Source organism: Salvelinus alpinus, chromosome 21 (genome assembly GCF_045679555.1).
Source record: "Salvelinus alpinus chromosome 21, SLU_Salpinus.1, whole genome shotgun sequence".
Taxonomy (NCBI): Eukaryota; Metazoa; Chordata; class Actinopteri; order Salmoniformes; family Salmonidae; genus Salvelinus; species Salvelinus alpinus.
In genome coordinates this window covers 1,643,638-1,664,432 of record NC_092106.1, presented here as the reverse complement: position 1 = coordinate 1,664,432, position 20,795 = coordinate 1,643,638, and the positions used below count along the sequence as shown (strand labels likewise).

Here is a 20,795-nt window from a genome sequence, read left to right as displayed (position 1 = left end):
TAAACAAGTGGCCTGCTGGAGGTCATTTTGCAGGGCTCTGGCAGTGCTCCTCCTTGCACAAAGGCGGAGGTAGCGGTCCTGCTGCTGGGTTGTTTCCCTCCTACGGCCTCCTCCACGTCTCCTGATGTACTGGCCTGTCTCCTGGTAGCGCCTCCATGCTCTGGACACTACGCTGACAGACACAGCAAACCTTCTTGCCACAGCTCGCATTGATGTGCCATCCTGGATGAGCTGCACTACCTGAGCCACTTGTGTGGGTTGTAGACTCCGTCTCATGCTACCACTAGAGTGAAAGCACCGCCAGCATTCAAAAGTGACCAAAACATCAGCCAGGAAGCATAGGAACTGAGAAGTGGTCTGTGGTCACCACCTGCAGAACCACTCCTTTATTGGGGGTGTCTCACTAATTGCCTATAATTTCCACCTTTTGTCTATTCCAACAGCATGTGAAATTTATTGTCAATCAGTGTTGCTTCCTAAGTGGACAGTTTGATTTCACAGAAGTGTGATTGACTTGGAGTTACATTGTGTTGTTTAAGTGTTCCCTTTATTTTTTTGAGCAGTGTATATACACACAATACCCCATAATGACAAAGCAAAAACAGTTTACATTTTCTGGGGGGCAAATGTATTAAAAAGAAAAACATACCTTACTTACATAAGTATTCAGACCCTTTGCCAGGAGACTCGAAATTGAGTTCAGGTTCATCCTGTTTCCATTGATCATCCTTGAGAGTCCACCTGTGGTAAATTCAATTGATTGGACATCATTTGGAAAGGCACACACCTGTCGATATATGGTCCCACAGTTGACAGTGCATGTCAGAGCCAAAACCAAGCTGTGAGGTCGAAGGAATTGTCTGTAGAGCTCCGTGACAGGATTGCGTTGAGGCACAGATCTGGGGAAGGGTACAAAAAATGTGTGCAGCATTGAAGGTCCCCAAAAACACAGTGGCCTCCATCCTTCTTAAATGTAAGAAGTTTGAACCACTAAGAGTCTTCCTAGAGCTGGCCGCTCAGGGGACAAATCAGGGGAGATGAGCCTTGGTCAGGGAGGTGACCAATAACCTGATGGCCACTCTGACAGAGCTCCAGAGTTTCCTCTGTGGCGATGAAAGAAACTTCCAGAAGGACAACCAACTCTGCAATCTGGCCGTTATGGTAGATTGGCCAGACGGAAGCTACTCCTCAGTAAAAAGGCACATGAAAGGCGTGCTTGGAGTTTGCCACAAGGCACCAGGATTCTCTGGTCTGATGAAACCAAGATTGAACTCTTTGGCCTAAATGCCAAGCGTCACATCTGGAAGAAACCTGGCACCATCCCAACGGTGAAGCATGGTGGTGGCAGCATCATGCTGTGGGGATGTTCTTTAGTGGCAGAGACTGGGAGACTAGTCAGGACTGAGAAAAAGTTGAACACAGTAAAGTACAGAGAGATTCTTGATAAAAACCTGCTCAAGATCACTCAGGACCTCAGACTGGGGCGTAGGTTCACCTTCCAACAGGACAACGACCCTAAGCACACAGCCAAGACAACGCAGGAGTGGCTTCGGGACAAGTCTCTGAATGTCCTTGAGTGGCCCATCAAGAGGCTGAACCCGATTGAACATCTCTGGAGAGACCTGAAAATAACTGTGAGGCAACACTCCCCATCCAACCTGACAGAGCTTGAGAGGATCAGCAGAGAAGAATGGGAGAAACTCGCCAAATACAGGTGTGCCAAGCTTGTAGCGTCATACCCAAGAAGACTCGAGGCTGTAATCACTGCCAAAGGTGCTTCAACAAAGTACTGAGTAAAGGGTCTGAATACTTATGTAAATGTGATATTTAAAAAAAAAATCCGTCTTACATGACTGCTACCAGGTAAAATAGAGCCAAGCAACCAGCAGACAGTACCAACGGACGTTTTGGTTCATTACGTAGGCCGGTCACAACATAGCAATTTCGACAGCCCTTGCAACGGAAGCTAGAACTCATCGAATCCCATTGTGACACTAGGGGGACACTTTTTGGCAGGGAGACATTATTTGATATGACAGGCCCCTCCAGTTTATGTCTGAGGTAGTACACATATTCCTCCACAGAGTTTTTAGCATTGCACCTTTCTCTCTGCAGCTGGTCTTGTATGATCGTTTTCCCCGGCAGCCGTCAAAACCATGTGTTACTTATCCCAGCAAAGTCCAAAGTCAATGTTTGTTGTACATGTGAAACACTAACAGACACAACAGAAGAACAAATGAATCAAAATTATTATATAGATGTGATTGGTTAAAGTTGACCCTACAGAACGCTTCTGTATATCAGTGAACAGTTTTTGTTTCCCACCATTTCCTTTTTTCTGTAATTTTTTTTTGTTATGGGAGATAGATGAACACATATAGGAGTAGGGGGATTTGTAAGAAACTAAACTCTCTCCTCGGAAGGCACACAGTAAACTAAACTCTCTCCTCGGAAGGCACACAGTCGGGTTGGCTGGACCTCTTTGTTTACCACATGCTGGATATGACTGCTGTTAGTTGTGTGTATTTAGTCCTAGAAGCAAAGTCCCCTGGGAACTAGCTATTAAATTTCAGCACTTTACCAGCAGGCAAAACTGGTTGAAATTACATAAATTGTTTGAAATTACATGATTATTTCATCATTTCAACCAGTTTGGCCCAATTCTGCCCAGGGGGTTATATCTTTTGTCCACAATTAAAAGTCATGGCTCTCTAAAGATAAAGTATAGCATTATGCCTACAGGATTTGAATGACATTCATTAAACTGTATCTTATTTCTGCTGTTATTGCCAAGGCTTTAGCTCGACTGGCTAACACAGTCGTGACACTCAAGGGACCTGGATTCAAAGCAAGTCAGTCACACTGACGGTGCATTTCCACTAGCAAGCTTTGCACCAGTGTCACCAGTGTTTTTGTGTTTCTACCTCCGAGCCATGGCCCCAAAAAAGTCAAAATGTCTTGGGCCATGGACCTACCCTGACATGGGGCCCAGAGAGAATGTAGTACCGGTCATCCAGGTATTCTGATAGGTACTGCGGACTGCTCCACTGCTCTAGGACATTCTCCTTAGGCTCAGACTCCAGGATCTTGCTTGCAAGATTAGTTTTTCAATTCAGTAAATTCAGGAATTTTATTGAAATTCAATTAATGAACTGGGGGTAAAACATTTTTTAATTCATGAAGGGAATTTCCTGATGTGAAAAGTGAATTGACCACACCAACCGTGATCACCTGATACAGCTGCCGAGGACACACACCCACTATAACATTTGTTATCACTTGGACTCTCACCTTCACTTTGGAGCCCTCCCCATTCTCCTCAGGGTGGACATTCTGCACTCTGAACTCACCTGGGAATGGAGAAGAGCCAGATACAAAATCGTATCTTTATCCATGAAGCATATATAGCATATGTCACACCCTGATCTGTTTCACCTGTCTTTGTGCTTGTCTCCACCCCCTCCAGGTGTCGCCCATCTTCCCATTATCCCCTGTGTATTTATACCTGTGTTCTCTGTTTGTCTGTTGCCAGTTCGTCTTGTCTTGCCAGGTCTTACAAGCGTTCTTTCCCGCCTTCCTGTTTCTCTAGTTCTGTTTCCCAGTTTTTCCCGGTTCTGACCATTCTGCCTGCCCTGACCCCAGGCCTGCCTGCAGTCCTGTACCTGCCTGACTCTGATCTGATCACGAACCTCTGCCTGCCCTCAACCTGCCCTTTGCCTGCCCCGTGTTTCTAATAAATCATCTGAGAATTGTATTATCCACCTCCCGTGTCTGCATCTGGGTCATATTCTGAGTCGTGATAGCATATGTGAATTAACCACATCACAGGGATTCAAATAGGAATAAGGCTCTAAAATCAAATCACACTTTATTTATAATAGATTTCAAAATTGCAATGCACTTTGAAGTAAAAAACGACACTACTGTACAATGAAATCACATGATCATGTTATGTTTACCAATCTTTGCCTCTGGTTAGGGCAGAGAGGCCGGGTCTAAATAAAAAGCTTCTATTACGGAAGGATTCTTCCTTTATATAACGTGATCACTTTGGAGAAAGGAAGGGGAGTTTTTTTTCCCAAACACCTCATGATATCTGGAAATTAATATAATACATACCAGCATCTGTTAGGAGCAGATTTCGCAAAATTCCAATTCCAACAATTTCTGAATCTGTACCATACGGAGCAGGTAAAACAAAAACAGGCGTGGGAGCCTGACGAGCCAAACGAGTCTTATGAACCTGACAAGCCAGCTGAGGCATCCTCGGTAGACTCGGCAACGGACGCTTGATGGGGCAACCGGGTCTTGTAAACCTATCGAGCCCGCCTGATGCGTGGGAGCCGTACGAGCCGCCTGAGGCGTGGGAGCCTTACGAGCCGGCTGAGGAGTGGGAGCCTGCCGGCTGAGGCATAGGAGCCTGCCGAGCTAAGTGAGGAATCCCTGGTTGCTCCGGTAGCGGCACCCGGATCCAACGTCACCTACACTCACAAAACACTCCCTGATGCTCCCTCTTGGTGAGGCATTATTCTGTAATTTGTACGCTGGGAGTCGGGAAGCAAGTTAAGGGAGTGACTTTAAATAATAAATATCACAAGGACCAAAACAAGAACCATGAGTAGTGTACAGACATGAAACAACGGAACAGAAACAATAACGCCTAGGGAAAGAACCAAAGGGAGTGACATATTTTTTTTATTTTTTATTTATCCGTTATTTTACCAGGTAAGTTGACTGAGAACACGTTCTCATTTGCAGCAACGACCTGGGGAATAGTTACAGGGGAGAGGAGGGGGATGAATGAGCCAATTGTAAACTGGGGATTATTAGGTGACCGTGATGGTTTGAGGGCCAGATTGGGAATTTAGCCAGGACACCGGGGTTAATAACACCCCTACTCTTACGATAAGTGCCATGGGATCTTTTAATGACCTCAGAGAGTCAGGACACCCGTTTAACGTCCCATCCGAAAGACGGCACCCTACACAAGGCAGTGTCCCCAATCACTGCCCTGGGGCATTGGGTTCAGTTCTTGCATTTCTACATATTTTGCCATGGGGCGGAGAGAAAACGTTGCAATTTTATGAAACATTTCATACATTTCTACTCATTTTGCAATACTGTCATGTATTCTTCCTCTCCGGCTCTCGAGGTCGTCAGAGTGCTTATTATTACACACACCTGTCACCATCGTTACGTGCATCAGCGCCTCATCAGACTCACCTGGACTCAATCACCTGCCTGATTACCTTCCCTATATATGTATTTGCCAGCAGCATACCACCATGCATCCCACTGCTGGCTTGCCACTAAAGCTAAGCAGGATTGGACCTGGTCGGTCCCTGGATGGGACACCAGATGCTCCTGAATGTGGTGTTGGAGGGCCAGTAGGTGGCACTCTTTCCTCTGATCTAAAAAAATATTCCAATGCCCCAGGGCAGTGATTAGGGACATTGCCCTGTGTAGGGTGCTGTCTTTTGGATGGGATGTTAAACGGGTGTCCTGACTCTCTGTGGTCAATTAAAGTTTCCATGGCACTTACAGTATCATAAGAGTAGGGATGTTAACTCTGGTGTCCTGGCTAAATTCCCAATCTGGCCCTCATACCGTCATGGCCACCTAATCATCCCAGCTTCCAGTTGGCTCATTCATCCCTGTAACTATTCCCCAGGTTGTTGCTGTAAATGAAACTATGTTCTCAGTCAATTTACCTGGTAAAATAAGAGTTAAATAAAATTTTCGCCACCACTATTTAAAAATATACGGGGGAGGTATGTGGTACCTGTAAAAAAAGGGCAAATCAACACAATTATTTGGTTTTACGTAAAAAAATAAAATAAAATGGTACCGCATGCCATCATCACTTCCATTGATTTTACATCAGATTTTATGTTATATAGTGTGTACTTATAGGCTAGCACAGTTAGGAGTTTAAGTTAGACATATTACCATGTCTTACCTGGCTAAAGCCATGTTTCACTTGACTTGTCCATACCTTTAACTTGCCCTGCTGAATGCACAGGCAGACAGTTGGAGAGCTGAATGTCCCATGTCAACAAAGACCATTATCTTGGATTTTACATTGGCTGATGGGAGGTCCTCTTTGTACAGTATATGCCATAATTCAAAGCAACTAGAGGGAGACAGAAAACAGATGAATATTAATGGTTCCTTGTACAGTATAATTAATTGAGCACTTTGCCAGAGGAGAAGGATCAATCTCCCGTGATACCTGCTGTGGTGTCATTGATCAGTCGGAGGCAGTTGAGACCAGCGTTAAACGTGCAGAAATAAATATATTTACAAACAACACGAAAACAGGTGATTGTACTATAGAATGCTTTAACCAATCACTTTCATGGCCTCTTAAGAATATGTAGACTAGTTGACAGCATATAACCTTCATTATCATTGGGACCTGAAAAATGAATCTAGATCTGGTTTTCATTCTTGTCTTCAACTCAGTGACTGATTTAGACCTGTGTTTTGTGTGTCCAACAGAGAACCACATTGCAAATGTGTCAATAGTCAAAATGATTACCATATTTTTGCCTGCTACCCACAAGTATGTTTTTGGATCTAAACGATACAACAGCACTGTGGGGAGGAAAGTAATGCAGATAGTAAATCAAAAACATGTACACTGCAGCTGAAATCTCCTCAAATTGCTTATACATTCTGTTAATTTGGGGAGGGGTGAGTACTAGGCCTAAACACAACATCCAATAAACAATTAACTAATTACAAAAGTCCTGATACGAGTCTCATTCCAACAGTATTAGGAAATCTCATTACAGCTAACATCTCATGCGTAAAAAGCAGGGAGAAAGAAAACATTATGATAGGGACCATATTTCAGAGTTGGGTTGTGTGAGGCTACACTTTAAACCAAATGACATGACGACTAAGTTTCTCATATGGCACATGCACTTATTTAAGTATTTTTTTAAAGACTTCATCATTGGCAGTGTATAAGATAAAACAAAAAATAATCTTAGTAATGGTTGCACAAAAATAACTGCGCAAACCAAGCTCCCAAATATTGAAATGAGCCCCTCCTCTAGCTGGGCTTGGTGAGTCTGGCCTGTGTTCGCTAGCCTGTGTTGGGCTGGTGTAGTCCTGTGTGGCTCAGTTGGTCGAGTAGCGGTGCTTGACATGACAGGGTTGTAAATGCGATTCCCACGGGGGATCAGTAAGTTGGTTCTGATAAGAGTGTCTGCTAAATGACTAAAATGTAGGCTAGCTTGTTAATGCGGTCATGTTTGCTTGGAATCTGATTGAAGCCTAAATATTTCAAAGGGATTCAATGATTATCCTTTACTGTAGACGTAATGACCGTAGCTACCGAAATCTATTGTTTAGAATGTTATAATAAAATAGGCCTAATGAAGCAAGTGTGTTTAGCCTACGTTGCAAAGCTATTTGTGCAGGCTGGTTAAATATAGACAAATAAAGATAGGATAAATGTAAAATGATATGTGAAGAAGTTTTTATTTGATAGGTACAATTGTGCCAACCAAAGACACGGGGTTTGTTATTGTAGCCTAGTAAGCACGACTTTTAACAGTGCAGCATTTGGCCACAAGAGCGCGCCTGAGCCACATTAGTGGCGGTGAACATGCCAAAATCTCGTATCTTTCTCTTGTCCTAAAAATTGTGCACAAAAAAAAGCATTCCGTTCCAAACACTGTCAAAGCCACACCGGAGGCTGTCAGCATCTCTCTCTGTCTCGCACGATGATCCCTGAAAACCCAGATGTCGTACACACCGTTGCTTTTTATTTACTTTTTCTGTCGTTCGGTAAGTATTGGTTGATTTACCGTTCCATTTGAAGTTATGCGCATTTTACTCGTGCTTTATGTGGCAAGTGGCTGCTTTAAGCAGGGAGTAGAGCAAGCTAAGATTATGCGTTGTTGGGAAACCGTGTTGCACATTGGAATAGTTAACTTTAGCTAGCCATGTAGCTAGCCTACAGATGACTGGACATTGTGCATCTGGTTAAAAACTTCCAATTGGATTAGCTACACATTCGTTCACGACCGTTGGTGTTACATTGTGTCTTTAGTTCATTATGAATTGCCTAAACGCATGTTTTTCCTAGGATATAGGACTCTGTGGAAGCTAGCGACTGTATTTTGAGTATAGTTTAAACTTCTTGACCAGTGGCATATTCATTACGCCGATTATGTTGCAAAACGTTTCTTTAACGGAACCAAATGAAACGGGTAGAGACCAAATGAATTTGTCCAATAGAAACTTTCGTTTTGGCTCTGTTTGGTTCTTATACGGTAAACGGTTTCCGTAATGAATATGCCCCAGTGGTTTCCAGGCTGTTGCGCGCGCAGCTTGTGGGTGTGAGAGTTGTAGCCTTCATTCTCTGAGAAATACTTTTACAATTGTATTCTTTGATAACTCCACCCAATAACTCAACGTGATGCATGCATGTGCGACGAATTGCTGCTAGGGTTATTACAGCAGCTCAGTGGCTAACTTTAAATTAGCGCGCTATTGCATTAAAATTCAGGTAACAGATTAACAATACCTAAAGACTGCAGCCAGGCATAATGCATTATGATGTGGTTATGCATCGTAAGACTTGTCATAAGAATGTGTGACCCATAAGGGCTCCCGAGTGGCGCAGCGGTCTAAGGCACTGCATGTCAGTGCTAGAGGCGTCACTACAGACACGAATGGTTCGAATCCAGGCTGTATCACAACCGGCCGTGATTGGGAGTCCCATAGGGCGGTTCACAATTGGCCCAGCGTCGTTAGGGTTTGTAAATAAGAATTTCTCCTTAATTAACTGACTTGCCTAGTTAAATAAAGGTTACATTTTTAAAAAGTATTAATAATGATCAATTTCAACGATCCTGACTAAATGTTAAGTAAGAACTTGTAAAGTATGGAAACTAATGTTTTTCTCTCTGTTGTTATTCAGCAAACCTGGGTTCAAATTAGAGGTCGACCGAATATGATTTTTCAACGCCGATACCGATTATTGGAGGACCAAAAAAAGCCAATACCGATTAATCGGACGATTTAGAAAAAAAAGAGGTTTTTGTTGTGTGTATATATGTATGTGTAATAATGTCAATTACAACAATAGTGAATGAACACTTATTTTAACTTAATATAATACATGATTCAAATCTATTTAGTCTCAAATAAATGAAACAACATGTTCAATTTGGTTTAAATAATGCAAAAACACAGTGTTGGAGAAGAAAGTAAAAGTGCAATATGTGCCATATAAAAAAAGCTAACGTTTAAGTTCCTTGCTCAGATCATGAGAACATATGAAAGCTTGTGGTTCCTTTTAACATGAGTCTTCAATATTCCCAATTAAGAAGTTTTAGGTTGTAGTTATTATAGGAATTATATGACTATTTCTCTCTATACCATTTTGTATTTCATATACCTTTGACTATTGGATGTTCTTATAGGCACTATAGTATTGCCAGTCTAATCTCAGGATTTGATAAGCTTGAAGTCATAAACAGCGCAATGCTTGAAACACAGCAAGGAGCTGCTGGCAAACGCAGGAAAGTGCTGTTTGAATGGATGCTTACGAGCCTGCTGCTGCCTACCACAGCTCAGTCAGACTGCTCTATCAAATATCATTTCATAGACTTAATTATAATATAATAAACACACAGAAATACGAGCCTTAGGTCATTAATATGTTCAAATCCAGAAACTATCATTTCGAAAACAAAACGTTTATTCTTTCAGGGAAATACGGAACCGTTCCGTATTTTATCGAACGGGTGGCATCCATAAGTCTAATTATTGCTGTTACATTGCACAACCTTCAATGTTATGTCATACTTATGTAAAATTCTGGCTAATTAATTACGGTCTTTGTTAGGAAGAAATGGTCTTCACACAGTTCGCAACGAGCCAGGCGGCTCAAACTGCTGCATATACCCTGACTCTGCTTGCACAGAACGCAAGAGAAGTGACACAATTTCCTTAGTTAAAATAAATTAATGTTAGCATGCAATATTAATGAAATATGCAGGTTTAAAAATATATACTTGTGTATTAATTTTAAGAAAGGCATTGATGTTTATGGTTAGGTACACATAGGTGCAACGACAGTGCTTTTTTTCGCGAATGTACTTGTTAAATCATCACCCGTTTGACGTGTAGGCTGTGATTCGATGATAAATTAACATGCACCGCATTGATTATATGCAACGCAGGACAAGCTAGATAAACTAGTAATATCATCAACCATGTGTAGTTAACTAGTGATTATGTTAAGATTGATTGTTTTTTATAAGATAAGTTTAATGCTAGCTAGCAACTTACCTTGGCTCCTTGCTGCACTCGTGTAACAAGTGGTCAGCCTGCCACACAGTCTCCTTGTGGAGTGCAATGTAATCGGCCATAATCGGCGTCCAAAAATGCAGATTACCGATTGTTATGAAAAGTTGAAATCGGCTCTAATTAATCGGTCGACCTCTAGCTCAAATACTATTTGAATTCTTTAAAATACACTACATGACCAAAATTATAAGGACACCTGCTTGACCAACATCTCATTTGAAAGTCATGGGCATTAATATGGAGTTGGTCCCCCCTTTGCTGCTATAACAGCTTCCACTCTTCTGGGAAGGCTTTCCACTAGATGTTGGAACATTGCTGCGGGGACTTGCTTCCATTTAGCCACAAGAGCATTAGTAAGGTCGGCACTGATGTTGGGTAATTAGGCCTGGCTCGCAGTCGGCATTCCAATTTATCCCAAAGGTGTTTGATGGGTTTGAGGTCAGGGCTCTGTGCAGGCCAGTCAAGTTCTTCCACACCGATCTCGAGAAACGATTTCTGTATGGACCTCGCTTTGTGCACGGGTGCATTATCATGCTGAAACAGGAAAGGGCCTTCCCCAAACTGTTGCCACAAAGTTGGAAGCACAGAATCGTCTACAATGTCATTGTATCCTGTAGCGTTAAGATTTCCCTTCACTAAAATTAAGGGGATTAGCCCGAACCATGAAAAACAGCCCCAGACCATTATTGCTCCTCCACCAAACTTTACAGTTTGGAACTAGGTAGTGGGTGTTGCAACCGAGGACAGATGATTTTTACGTGTTTCAGTACTTGGCTGTCTCGTTCTGTGAGGTTGTGTGGCCTACCACTTCGCAGCTGAGCCGCTGTTTCTCCTAGACTTTTCCACTTCACAATAACAGCACTTACAGTGGACCAGGGCAGCTCTAGCAGGGCAGAAAAGGTGGCATGCTATGACAGTGCCAGGTTGAAAGTCACTGAGCTCTTCAGTAAGGCCATTCTACTGCCAATGTTTGTCTATAGAGATTGCATGGCTGTCTATTCGATTTTATACACGTCAGCAACGGGTGTAGCTGAAAATAGCCAAATCCACTAATTTGAAGAGGTGTCCACATACTTTTGTATATCTAGTGTAATTTGAGGGGGAGGTTTACTGCACACAGGTTAAGCATAGTCCTCGACTAAAAAGCGCTTTCAATGGAGATTCTCTATTGAGCTTGCTTTTTATTCCAGGAATAGGTATAATCTATGTCCAGGAAACCGCCCTCAAGTGTTTGTCAGGTGGGCAGTGTTTGCGCTTTTGGGACTTTTTCAATGGTTCCATTGGAACAGGCAGGCTCAATCAGGCACAGCTAAAGCGTTTGAAATGATTTAAAGACCCCCACCAGAGTGCAATGTCGCCCCTATTTCGACGTAATTTCTGTCCCATAGCGTAAATTGTCGTTTTTAGGTTCTACCTCTGAAGAATGACGCAGGCTGCTAATACATATTCACAAATTGGGGGTGGGAACGTTGTGGTGATTTCTAGCTCCAAAATAACTGAAACTTGACAAATTATCAAAAGGATTATTATAATTTGCTGGTAAAAAAAGTGGAGGTGCTAAAACATGTTTACACCCCATTTTAATTTGGTCCATGGCTCAGGCAGCCAAGTGTAGGCTACGGCGACAAGCTGTTTGGCTCAGCCAAAGATTATCTATTATATTGCTCCGCTCAGTTGTCGACTCGTGAAGATGGAAGTACTTTGCAGGATGTTTACGATGAATAAACAATGCCATGCTGGTGGGTGGCAACATTCAAATAAAACCCAGCCCTGAAAAGAAACGTAGACTGTAAAGTGTGTGCACGTCATATCATAGGGGAAACGCATGGTATTGGCATGACAAAGATCAGAAGTTACCCCTTCGGATTTCCCACTTCAACCTCAATATATCATACTTTGACTAAAACAATGACTTATTGACTTATCCTTGTGTAACATCACGGGTAGGCTAAGCTATGGGCATAGTCTTTCAGCTGGAAAAAAAAAAGTGAATTTCTGAATTTCTGCTCTTGTGGGCATTTAATCATTTAGGATTTGAACTCGGGTCTGCTATTCATTATTCACCATAGTGGTTACAGATTATGTAACCATCTTGTCCACGCTGTACTGTTGTTACTAACAGCCTCATGAACATTAATGTAATTGTTGAATGGCATAAGTGAATGGAATAGATGTTACATGAATTTCTGTTATACCACAGGTTTATAGACTAGCCTATTGTATGGGCAACCAACTCGCTGGCCTTGTCTTTAGTGTCCACCCTGAGATTGAAAGATTGGGAGTTCGATCCCTGGCCGAGTCATACCAAAGACTGTAAAAAATGGGACCCGATGCGTCTCTGCTTGGCACTCGGCAGATATATTGGCCGGGGTAAGGTCCTGCGATAGACTAGCATCCTGTCCAGGGGGTATACTTGTACATCACGCTGCCTCACGCTACAGAAACAGTATATGGTTCCTGCTCCTATGAGCTGTTCCGTCTCCTACCGACTTCTATTGTATGGACAGATCATTGCCTTGCTGTGGTTCAAGCAGATCTGTGGATGCATAGCCTGGCTGACCGGACTCACGTGGTACACTGGTCTGGACAAGAGTCCGTTTGTTGGCGCAATATTCACACAGAAATTGGCTTGAGCTTTGATTGGTTCAACAAAAAACCCTGGAGGGAATGAGAACTCTCCTTGTTTGGATTTGAAAATCCAACAGTTGTATTGGAAGGGGGCAGCCCTCGGTGTGTGTAGTTGTCCATGTGGGTGTTTAAGTGAGAGGGGAACTAATTGACACTTCACTCTTGTTTTGTTAACTGCTGTGTCTCAAGCCACTATCATTCAGTGTCCAATCTATATGAATAGAAAACCCTGAAAGTTCTAAAATATTCAACCAAACAATACATGTACTGTGGGACTATATTATGGCTGAAGGTTTTAGCCCTGAAACCTTGTGCTGAAGGCCTGTGTGTGGATGGTGCTCACAAATCAGCTCTCATCATGTCATTGGTGACTGTTGAGAGCAATCATGTCATATAGGTTACTGTATAATGCATGTTTATATACAGTACAATGTGATGCGTATCAGGGTAAGGGTCAATCACAATATCAATTCAGGCAGTACATTGAAATCCAGTTCATGAATTGAGAATGGACAATTATTTTCTATGAGAATTTGTCAATTCAGTAATTGAATTACTTCAACTGCTGAATTGATTGATTTGAAAATCACAAGAATTAGAACAACCCCGGTGCACAGAATTAGACTAGAATAACAATAGAGTAAAATATTTCCCTATGATAGGAGTCAGGGTGAAAGAGGAAGATAGTTTAATCAGAGGAACAACTGAATATGTTCAACCCTTAATTTCTGGTGATACGGTCAGTACAGTGTTTTGCCATAAAGCTCATTGCTCTTTCCCCCATCCTAGTATAGAACCCAGAGTAGTTCAAGGCTCATCTCTTGACCAGCAGCATGATTCATTCTGTATTTTTACCTTTGCGTGTGTTTCCGTGCGTGCTACCAACCACGATCGACATGACCGTCTCACAAAATCAATACATTTTCATGAAATAGGGCATACCTTGTTGGTTTTTCCCTGACCTTAACACGAACACTGCATTTTCATATTCCTAGTCCTCTCACTGGGGGTTAAAGGTGAAAACAGTTCTAATATGGTGGCATTCTTAAGGTTTGCCGTTGCACTGAGAAACGAAAGGGCAACCAGCTGAACAAATGTTGTCGTCACAACCAGTAAGAGGATATTGCTTTGAGGCACAGGAGATCACGCGTGCATGAAATGTGGTGACACATGAAAAGCTCTCAAACAAAGTTCCCCTCGCTCTCACGTGCTGACCACATCGCACACACCATCGCACGCAAGTTGATTTTGTCCACCCACACCGGACGTGATCAGGACACGCAGGTTGAAATATCAAAACAAGCTCGGAACCAATTATATTAATTTGGGGACAGGTCGAAAAGCATTTAACATTTATAGCAATTTAGCTAGCTAGCTTGCTGTTGCTAGCTAATTTGTTCTGGGATATAAACATTGGGTTGTTATTTTACCTGAAAGGCACAAGGTCCTCTACTCTGACAATTAACCCACAGATAAAACCGTCAACCGAGTTCCTTTCTATTAATCTCTCCTCCTTCCTTTAGGCTTCTTCTTCTTCTTTGGGCTTGATATGGCGGTTGGCAACCGACTGGAGTGTGGACCTCAGTTCATCTTTCAATCACCCACGTGGGTATATGTTCCTAAAAACCATTGAGGAGATGGGAGAGGCAGGACTCGCGGTGCTTCGAGCGTCACAAATAGAACCGGGTTCTATTTTAAGCGCCTGGCCTACGCTGACCAGCGCAATGATTTGAATAACATGTATGTGTACATTTATTTTGCAGAGCATGCAACGCGTCTGGTCAGCATGTTAGACCATGTACATAGCTCACTATTCCCTTTGATATTTTAGCAATCTGTCTCATTGCAAGGAAATTGGAAAGTGAAGACATTGTTGAAAACAGCAAGGCTAGCCTATTTATACTGCGGGGTGTGTAGTGAGGTCCTCTCAGCAGTATCACTTGTGGCATCATGCAGGCAGTGCACGCCAAGCTGTCTTTTGCCTATCTTTCTCTAGGGACCTCCATGAAAGATGGCAAGTTGCGACAGATGTAGCAGAATGGGGAGTGAACTTGGATGTATTCCTGCAGGAAGCTGCGTTTCGAGCCAAATGTTGCATTTTTAATTCTAGCTGATAGGATTGAGAGCCTGGAAGACCAGATGAGAATGTTGCAGCCAGTCTTTCTGGTGGAACCCAGATCGTTTGTGTTACTTACTATGATGAATCCATCATTAAGTGGATTTTAGACCGCTTCCCATTTCTCAACTATTAATAATCAAGATTGGGATTTCGCTCTCCGAACTTTTGTAGTTTATCTTTGGAATAATTTACATGCAACTTTAACACCCCTTCTCTCTAAGCTGAAGGAGAGCTTATTAAAAACCCACATAAAAACCCTTATTTAAAAAATAATAAAATCCGATATCCTCTTAAAACAATCATATGCAATGGTGCTCAGATATGTTTTGCCTATCATTTTGCCATTTCATCATTTTGTAATTTGGCCATTCACGTCAGGTTTATGATCATTTCATAGTGGTTAAAGTGATACTTAAGGATTTTGGCAATGAAGCCCTTTACAGTATCTACTTCCACGAGTCAGATGAACTCATGGATACCATTTTTATGTCTCTGTAACCTGTATGGAGGTAGTTATGTGAGCCAATGCTAACTAGCGTTAGCGCAATGACGAAGTCTATGGTATCTGCCAGCAGTTACCATAGACCTCTAGTCTATGTACCAACACTAGTTAGCAACTTCCTTCAAACTGCACACGGAGACACACAAATGGTATCCACAAGTTCATCTGACTCTGGGGAAGTAGATAAAGGGCTTCACAATCCTGAAGTATCACTTTAAAGTCCTGGTCTGCCCACCCACTATATCTAACTATAAGAGGAGCTAATGCAGTGTCACTATGGACATCATTCAGTTCTACTCTGTCGGCAGTAATGAATTCCACTCTGTGCCATTATAGGTTTGTTCGTACATACTATTTAGGCGTACTCCAGCAGTTAGTGTCTGACCAAGCAACAGCATTTGCTCCCGCACTGTGTGAATTAAGTGTGTCAGCTGTACTGTAGCTACTTTGTGATTGAGCTGTACTGTGGTAGGTCTATAGAATTGTATATAGAACATGTATGATAGTGAATTATAGGATCTCTATGGGTAGGTCTGTGTGCGTGTCAGTCGTAATATAGGACTGTGTGTTTTGTGTTTCAGCCATACTGTAGGTGTGTGTCAGTGTATTTCAGCCATACTGCAGGACTGTGTGCTACATTGTTCATTTAATCAGCTGTTCTGAAGGCCACCCTCCAGTAAAACCATGTTCCTGTTTGGCCTGGTAATAAAGAAATGCAGCGGCCATGACTAAAGCCAAACAAGTTTCTTGTGTGCGTGTGTCCGCACGGCAAGCATTTGTACATTCGCTATGCCAAAACAGTACAGAGTTACTGTAGTCACCCACCTTTCTAGTCATCTTGAAACAGCTAGGTCTTGTCTTGAAGTCACTTAGGGGCAATTCAACGGTAATGGAATTACGCTTTGACTCAGATTTTTCACTGTAAAATCTATGCCAAACAAAAATCATTGATTTCAAAGTTTAACAAACCATACAACTCTATGCACAAGGACTACTTTGAACAATTTACACAGTATATTTTACCATAACACATTTACTGGATGATCTGTGCAGATGCAAAGTTTGGTAACAGAATTATGGTAAAATCTCCCTCAGTTTTTTATGCGATCACGTTTTCAAAAAATCTGTTCCGAATTAAGATTCAAAGATGTCTGCAGAAAGAATGAGGTGGTGTCAGCTATAGGGCTGTGACAGTCTTGGAATTGGAGGTTACATTAATTGGCCAGGCCAATACACACGGTCAATGACATAACCGTTAAAGGCTGGCTTTATTTCTGCAGCTTCACTATTACCATTACACTTCGTTATTATCAGTAGCATTTCATTATTTTTTATTATTCGAGTTATTACCTCTAAATATTAGTCTCGTATACAAATTAAGAAATGTCAGATAGGAGAGGATTGTCACATTTTCGTATTGACACAACTTAACACAGGCTATCGGCCTCAAAAGAAATGTGCAATTTCGCTATTGCATTACACATCGTTACTGGTTTTTCTTTCTCTTTCCTTTTTAATTTATTTTTCGTATTGTTTTTGATGTGTCCATTTTGTTTAAATGTGTGTTACTGTTGTCTTAGGCCTTTAAGTCCCTATGTAAAAAAAGAAAAAAGAAAAATTCTGTTTGTACACTTGTTTACATGGATGCTTCTTAATAAAACCTATTTTAAACAAGGCATTACACTTTGTTATTATCATGCCATTTCATTATTATTATTCAGGTTATGAATAATAAATATTAATCTACAAATTAAGAAATGCCAGATTGGACAGAATCTGTCACATTTTCGTATTGACACAGCATGACAGAGTCAAAATAAAGATCTATGCCCACTTGTCTGTTAGCTTTTCTGTATATACAATTTTTCAATCTGGATCCTATTTTGACGCTAAAACCATTCCCACGAAGTCCGATGGTTTTTCCTCCCACTTTTCCCTAAATATTTGCATAACTTCACAAACCCTACTGTTGCTGCCATTTGATGGCAGTGGCATTGGCATATGTTCTTCAAAGAGAGGATGCCGTAATGGGCGGCAGGTACCCTAGTGGTTAGAGCGTTGGAATAGCGCTGGATCGAATCCCCGAGCTGAAAAGGTAAAAATCTGTCGTTCTGCCCCTGAACAAGGCAGTTAACCCACTGTTCCTAGGCCGTCATTGAAAATAAGAATTTGTTCTTAATTGACTTGCCTAGTTAAATAAAGATAACATTTTTGAGAAATAACGTAGCATAAGCTACTGGATCATGTTAGGAGCGTCCAGCCAGGCTACTTTATGAATGGACATATAGACCTATATTGTTACAAATGACGGAGTCAGCCATGATTCACCAAACAATATTTTGAAAGAGGAAGCAAAGTATTTTAAGCATATGTTTTCATTTCAGTCTCCTCCATCTCCACTAACCGAAGTTAATTGTAAGGATTTGTTTCTATTATTAATGTAAAATTTAACAGCTATACAGAAAGACTCATGTGAAGGCCAAATTACAGAGGTGAAACTTCTTGATGCAATTAAAGCCTTTAAGTCCGGGATAACGCCAGGGCTGGATGGCATACCAGTTGAGGTATACCAAACAATAGAGCACTATTAATTATCTGCGAAACCAGGCCTGATGTTCACAGCTGACTTTGAAAAGGCCTTTGATAAAGTATGACGAGTTTATATAGAATGCCTGGAATATTTACATTTTGGAGAATATCTTATACAATGAGTTAAAGTTATATAAAATAATGGCTAGTTCTCAGAAAGTATTCAACTGTCAAGAGGAGGAAAACAAGGTTGTCCACTATCGGCATATACACTGCTCAAAAAAATAAAGGGAACACTTAAACAACACAATGTAACTCCAAGTCAATCACACTTCTGTGAAATCAAACTGTCCGCTTAGGAAGCAACCCTGATTGACAATAAATTTCACATGCTGTTGTGCAAATGGAATAGACAAAAGGTGGAAATTATAGGCAACTAGCAAGACACCCCCAATAAAGGAGTGGTTCTGCAGGTGGTGACCACAGACCACTTCTCAGTTCCTATGCTTCCTGGCTGATGTTTTGGTCACTTTTGAATGCTGGCAGTGCTTTCACTCTAGTGGTAGCATGAGACGGAGTCTACAACCCACACAAGTGGCTCAGGTAGTGCAGCTCATCCAGGATGGCACATCAATGCGAGCTGTGGCAAGAAGGTTTGCTGTGTCTGTCAGCGTAGTGTCCAGAGCATGGAGGTCCTACCAGGAGACAGGCCAGTACATCAGGAGACGTGGAGGAGGCCGTAGGAGGGCAACAACCCAGCAGCAGGACCGCTACCTCCGCCTTTGTGCAAGGAGGAGCACTGCCAGAGCCCTGCAAAATGACCTCCAGCAGGCCACAAATGTGCATGTGTCTGCTCAAACGGTCAGAAACAGACTTGTCTGGGTTGGTGTGTCACAGCATCATCGGACTGAGCTTGTTGTCATTGCAGGCAATCTCAATGCTGTGCGTTACAGGGAAGACATCCTCCTCCCTCATGTGGTACCCTTCCTGCAGGCTCATCCTGACATGACACTCCAGCATGACAATGCCTCCAGCCATACTGCTCATTCTGTGAGTGATTTCCTGCAAGACAGGAATGTCAGTGTTCTGCCATGGCTAGCGAAGAGCCCGGATCTCAATCCCATTGAGCACGTCTGGGACCTGTTGGATCAGAGGGTGAGGGCTAGGGCCATTCCCCCCAGAAATGTCCGGGAACTTGCAGGTGCCTTGGTGGAAGAGTGGGGTAACATCTCACAGCAAGAACTGGCAAATCTGGTGCAGTCTATGAGGAGGAGGTGCACTGCAGTACTTAATGCAGCTAGTGGCAACACCAGATACTGACTTACTTTTGATTTTGACCCCCCCCCCCCCTTTGTTCATGGACACACAATTCCATTTCTGTTAGTCACATGTCTGTGGAACTTGTTCAGTTTATATCTCAGTTGTTGAATCTTGTTATGTTCATACAAATATTTACACATGTTAAGTTTGCTGAAAATAAATGCAGTTGACAGTGAGAGGACATTTATGTGGAGTTTGTGGAGGACTGGAAATTATGCAGACAATTACATTTATGAAAGCCACAATCTATAGGCCTATAGAGAGAATCAGCCAAGACACAAAAGTACATCCCAATAAAAGGACCCGTCAATCAAAGCTACCAGCGTATGTCAGACATGAGAAATAATTTTTTACTCTTCTACTTAAAACGTATAAAGAAACCAATGCTTACCTTAGACTTTCCAAAAGTAGGCTATACGATGACAAGACAAGTATGAAGTGGAGAGTATTGTCAAATTGTCCATTTGACACAACAATAGTGCATTATTGGCCTCAGAGCCAGAACAACCTTGTCTTCTGCTGTCTAATAATTAAAGAATAGTCAGACACATCCAACCTTTTTTTATAGAAGACTTATTTATTAGCAAGCAATGAAAACGTGGATTGTACAGTGCCTTCAGAAAGTATTCATACCCCTTGACTTATTCCACACTTTGTTACAGCCTGTATTCAAAATTGATTAACTATATATTTTTTCTCACCCATATACACACAATACCCTATAATGACAAAGGGAAAACATGTTTTTAGGATTTTTTTGCAAAAGTATTGAAAATGAAATACAGAAATATCTAATTTACATAAGTATTCACACCCCTGTGTCACGTTCTGACCTTAGTTCCTTTTTTATGTCTTTATTTTAGTTTGGTCAGGGCGTGAGTTGGGGTGGGCATTCTATGTTGTTTTTCTATGTTTTGTTCTGTAGGTATTTTCTATGTGTTTGGCCTAGTATGGTTCTCAATCAGAGGCAGGTGTCAGTTGTTGTCTCTGATTGGGAGCTATATTTAGGTAGCCTGTTTTCTATTGTGTTTTGTGGGTGATTGTTTCCTGTTTTGTGTTTGCACATTTTGGGACTGTTTCGATTTTCGTTTGTATCATTCACTTTGTTATTTTGTATTTTTTGGGGTTCAGTTTTAATAAATTAAAATGGACACTTACCATGCTGCACATTGGTCCGATCCTTGCTACTCCTCTTCAGATGAAGAAGAAATTCGTTACACCCTGAGTCAATACTTTATGGAAACGCCTTTGCCAGCGATTACAGCTTTTTAAAAATTCTAACATTTGTAAAACAAAAAACCCCACTAATATATATATTGAATAGTTAATTATTCAACCCCCTGAGTAAGTACATGTTAGAATAAC

At 41.8% G+C, this 20,795-nt stretch overlaps 1 protein-coding gene across 3 annotated transcripts in view; it reads left to right on the top strand.

Moving 5' to 3' along the window:
• The first annotated feature begins 7,594 nt into the window (after nucleotides 1-7,594).
• Nucleotides 7,595-20,795, top strand: part of LOC139547567 (beta-1,3-glucosyltransferase-like) — a 172,059-nt gene continuing 158,858 nt past the window's right edge. For 2 of the 3 annotated variants that reach the window (XM_071356471.1, XM_071356469.1), the window contains exons 1-2: nucleotides 7,595-7,800; nucleotides 14,484-14,565. In XM_071356471.1, the coding sequence (XP_071212572.1) occupies nucleotides 7,756-7,800; nucleotides 14,484-14,565 (127 nt within the window). In that variant the 5' untranslated portion in view covers nucleotides 7,595-7,755. The remainder of the gene's footprint in view (nucleotides 7,801-14,483; nucleotides 14,566-20,795) is intronic. The other variant, XM_071356470.1, reaches the window with a different exon arrangement.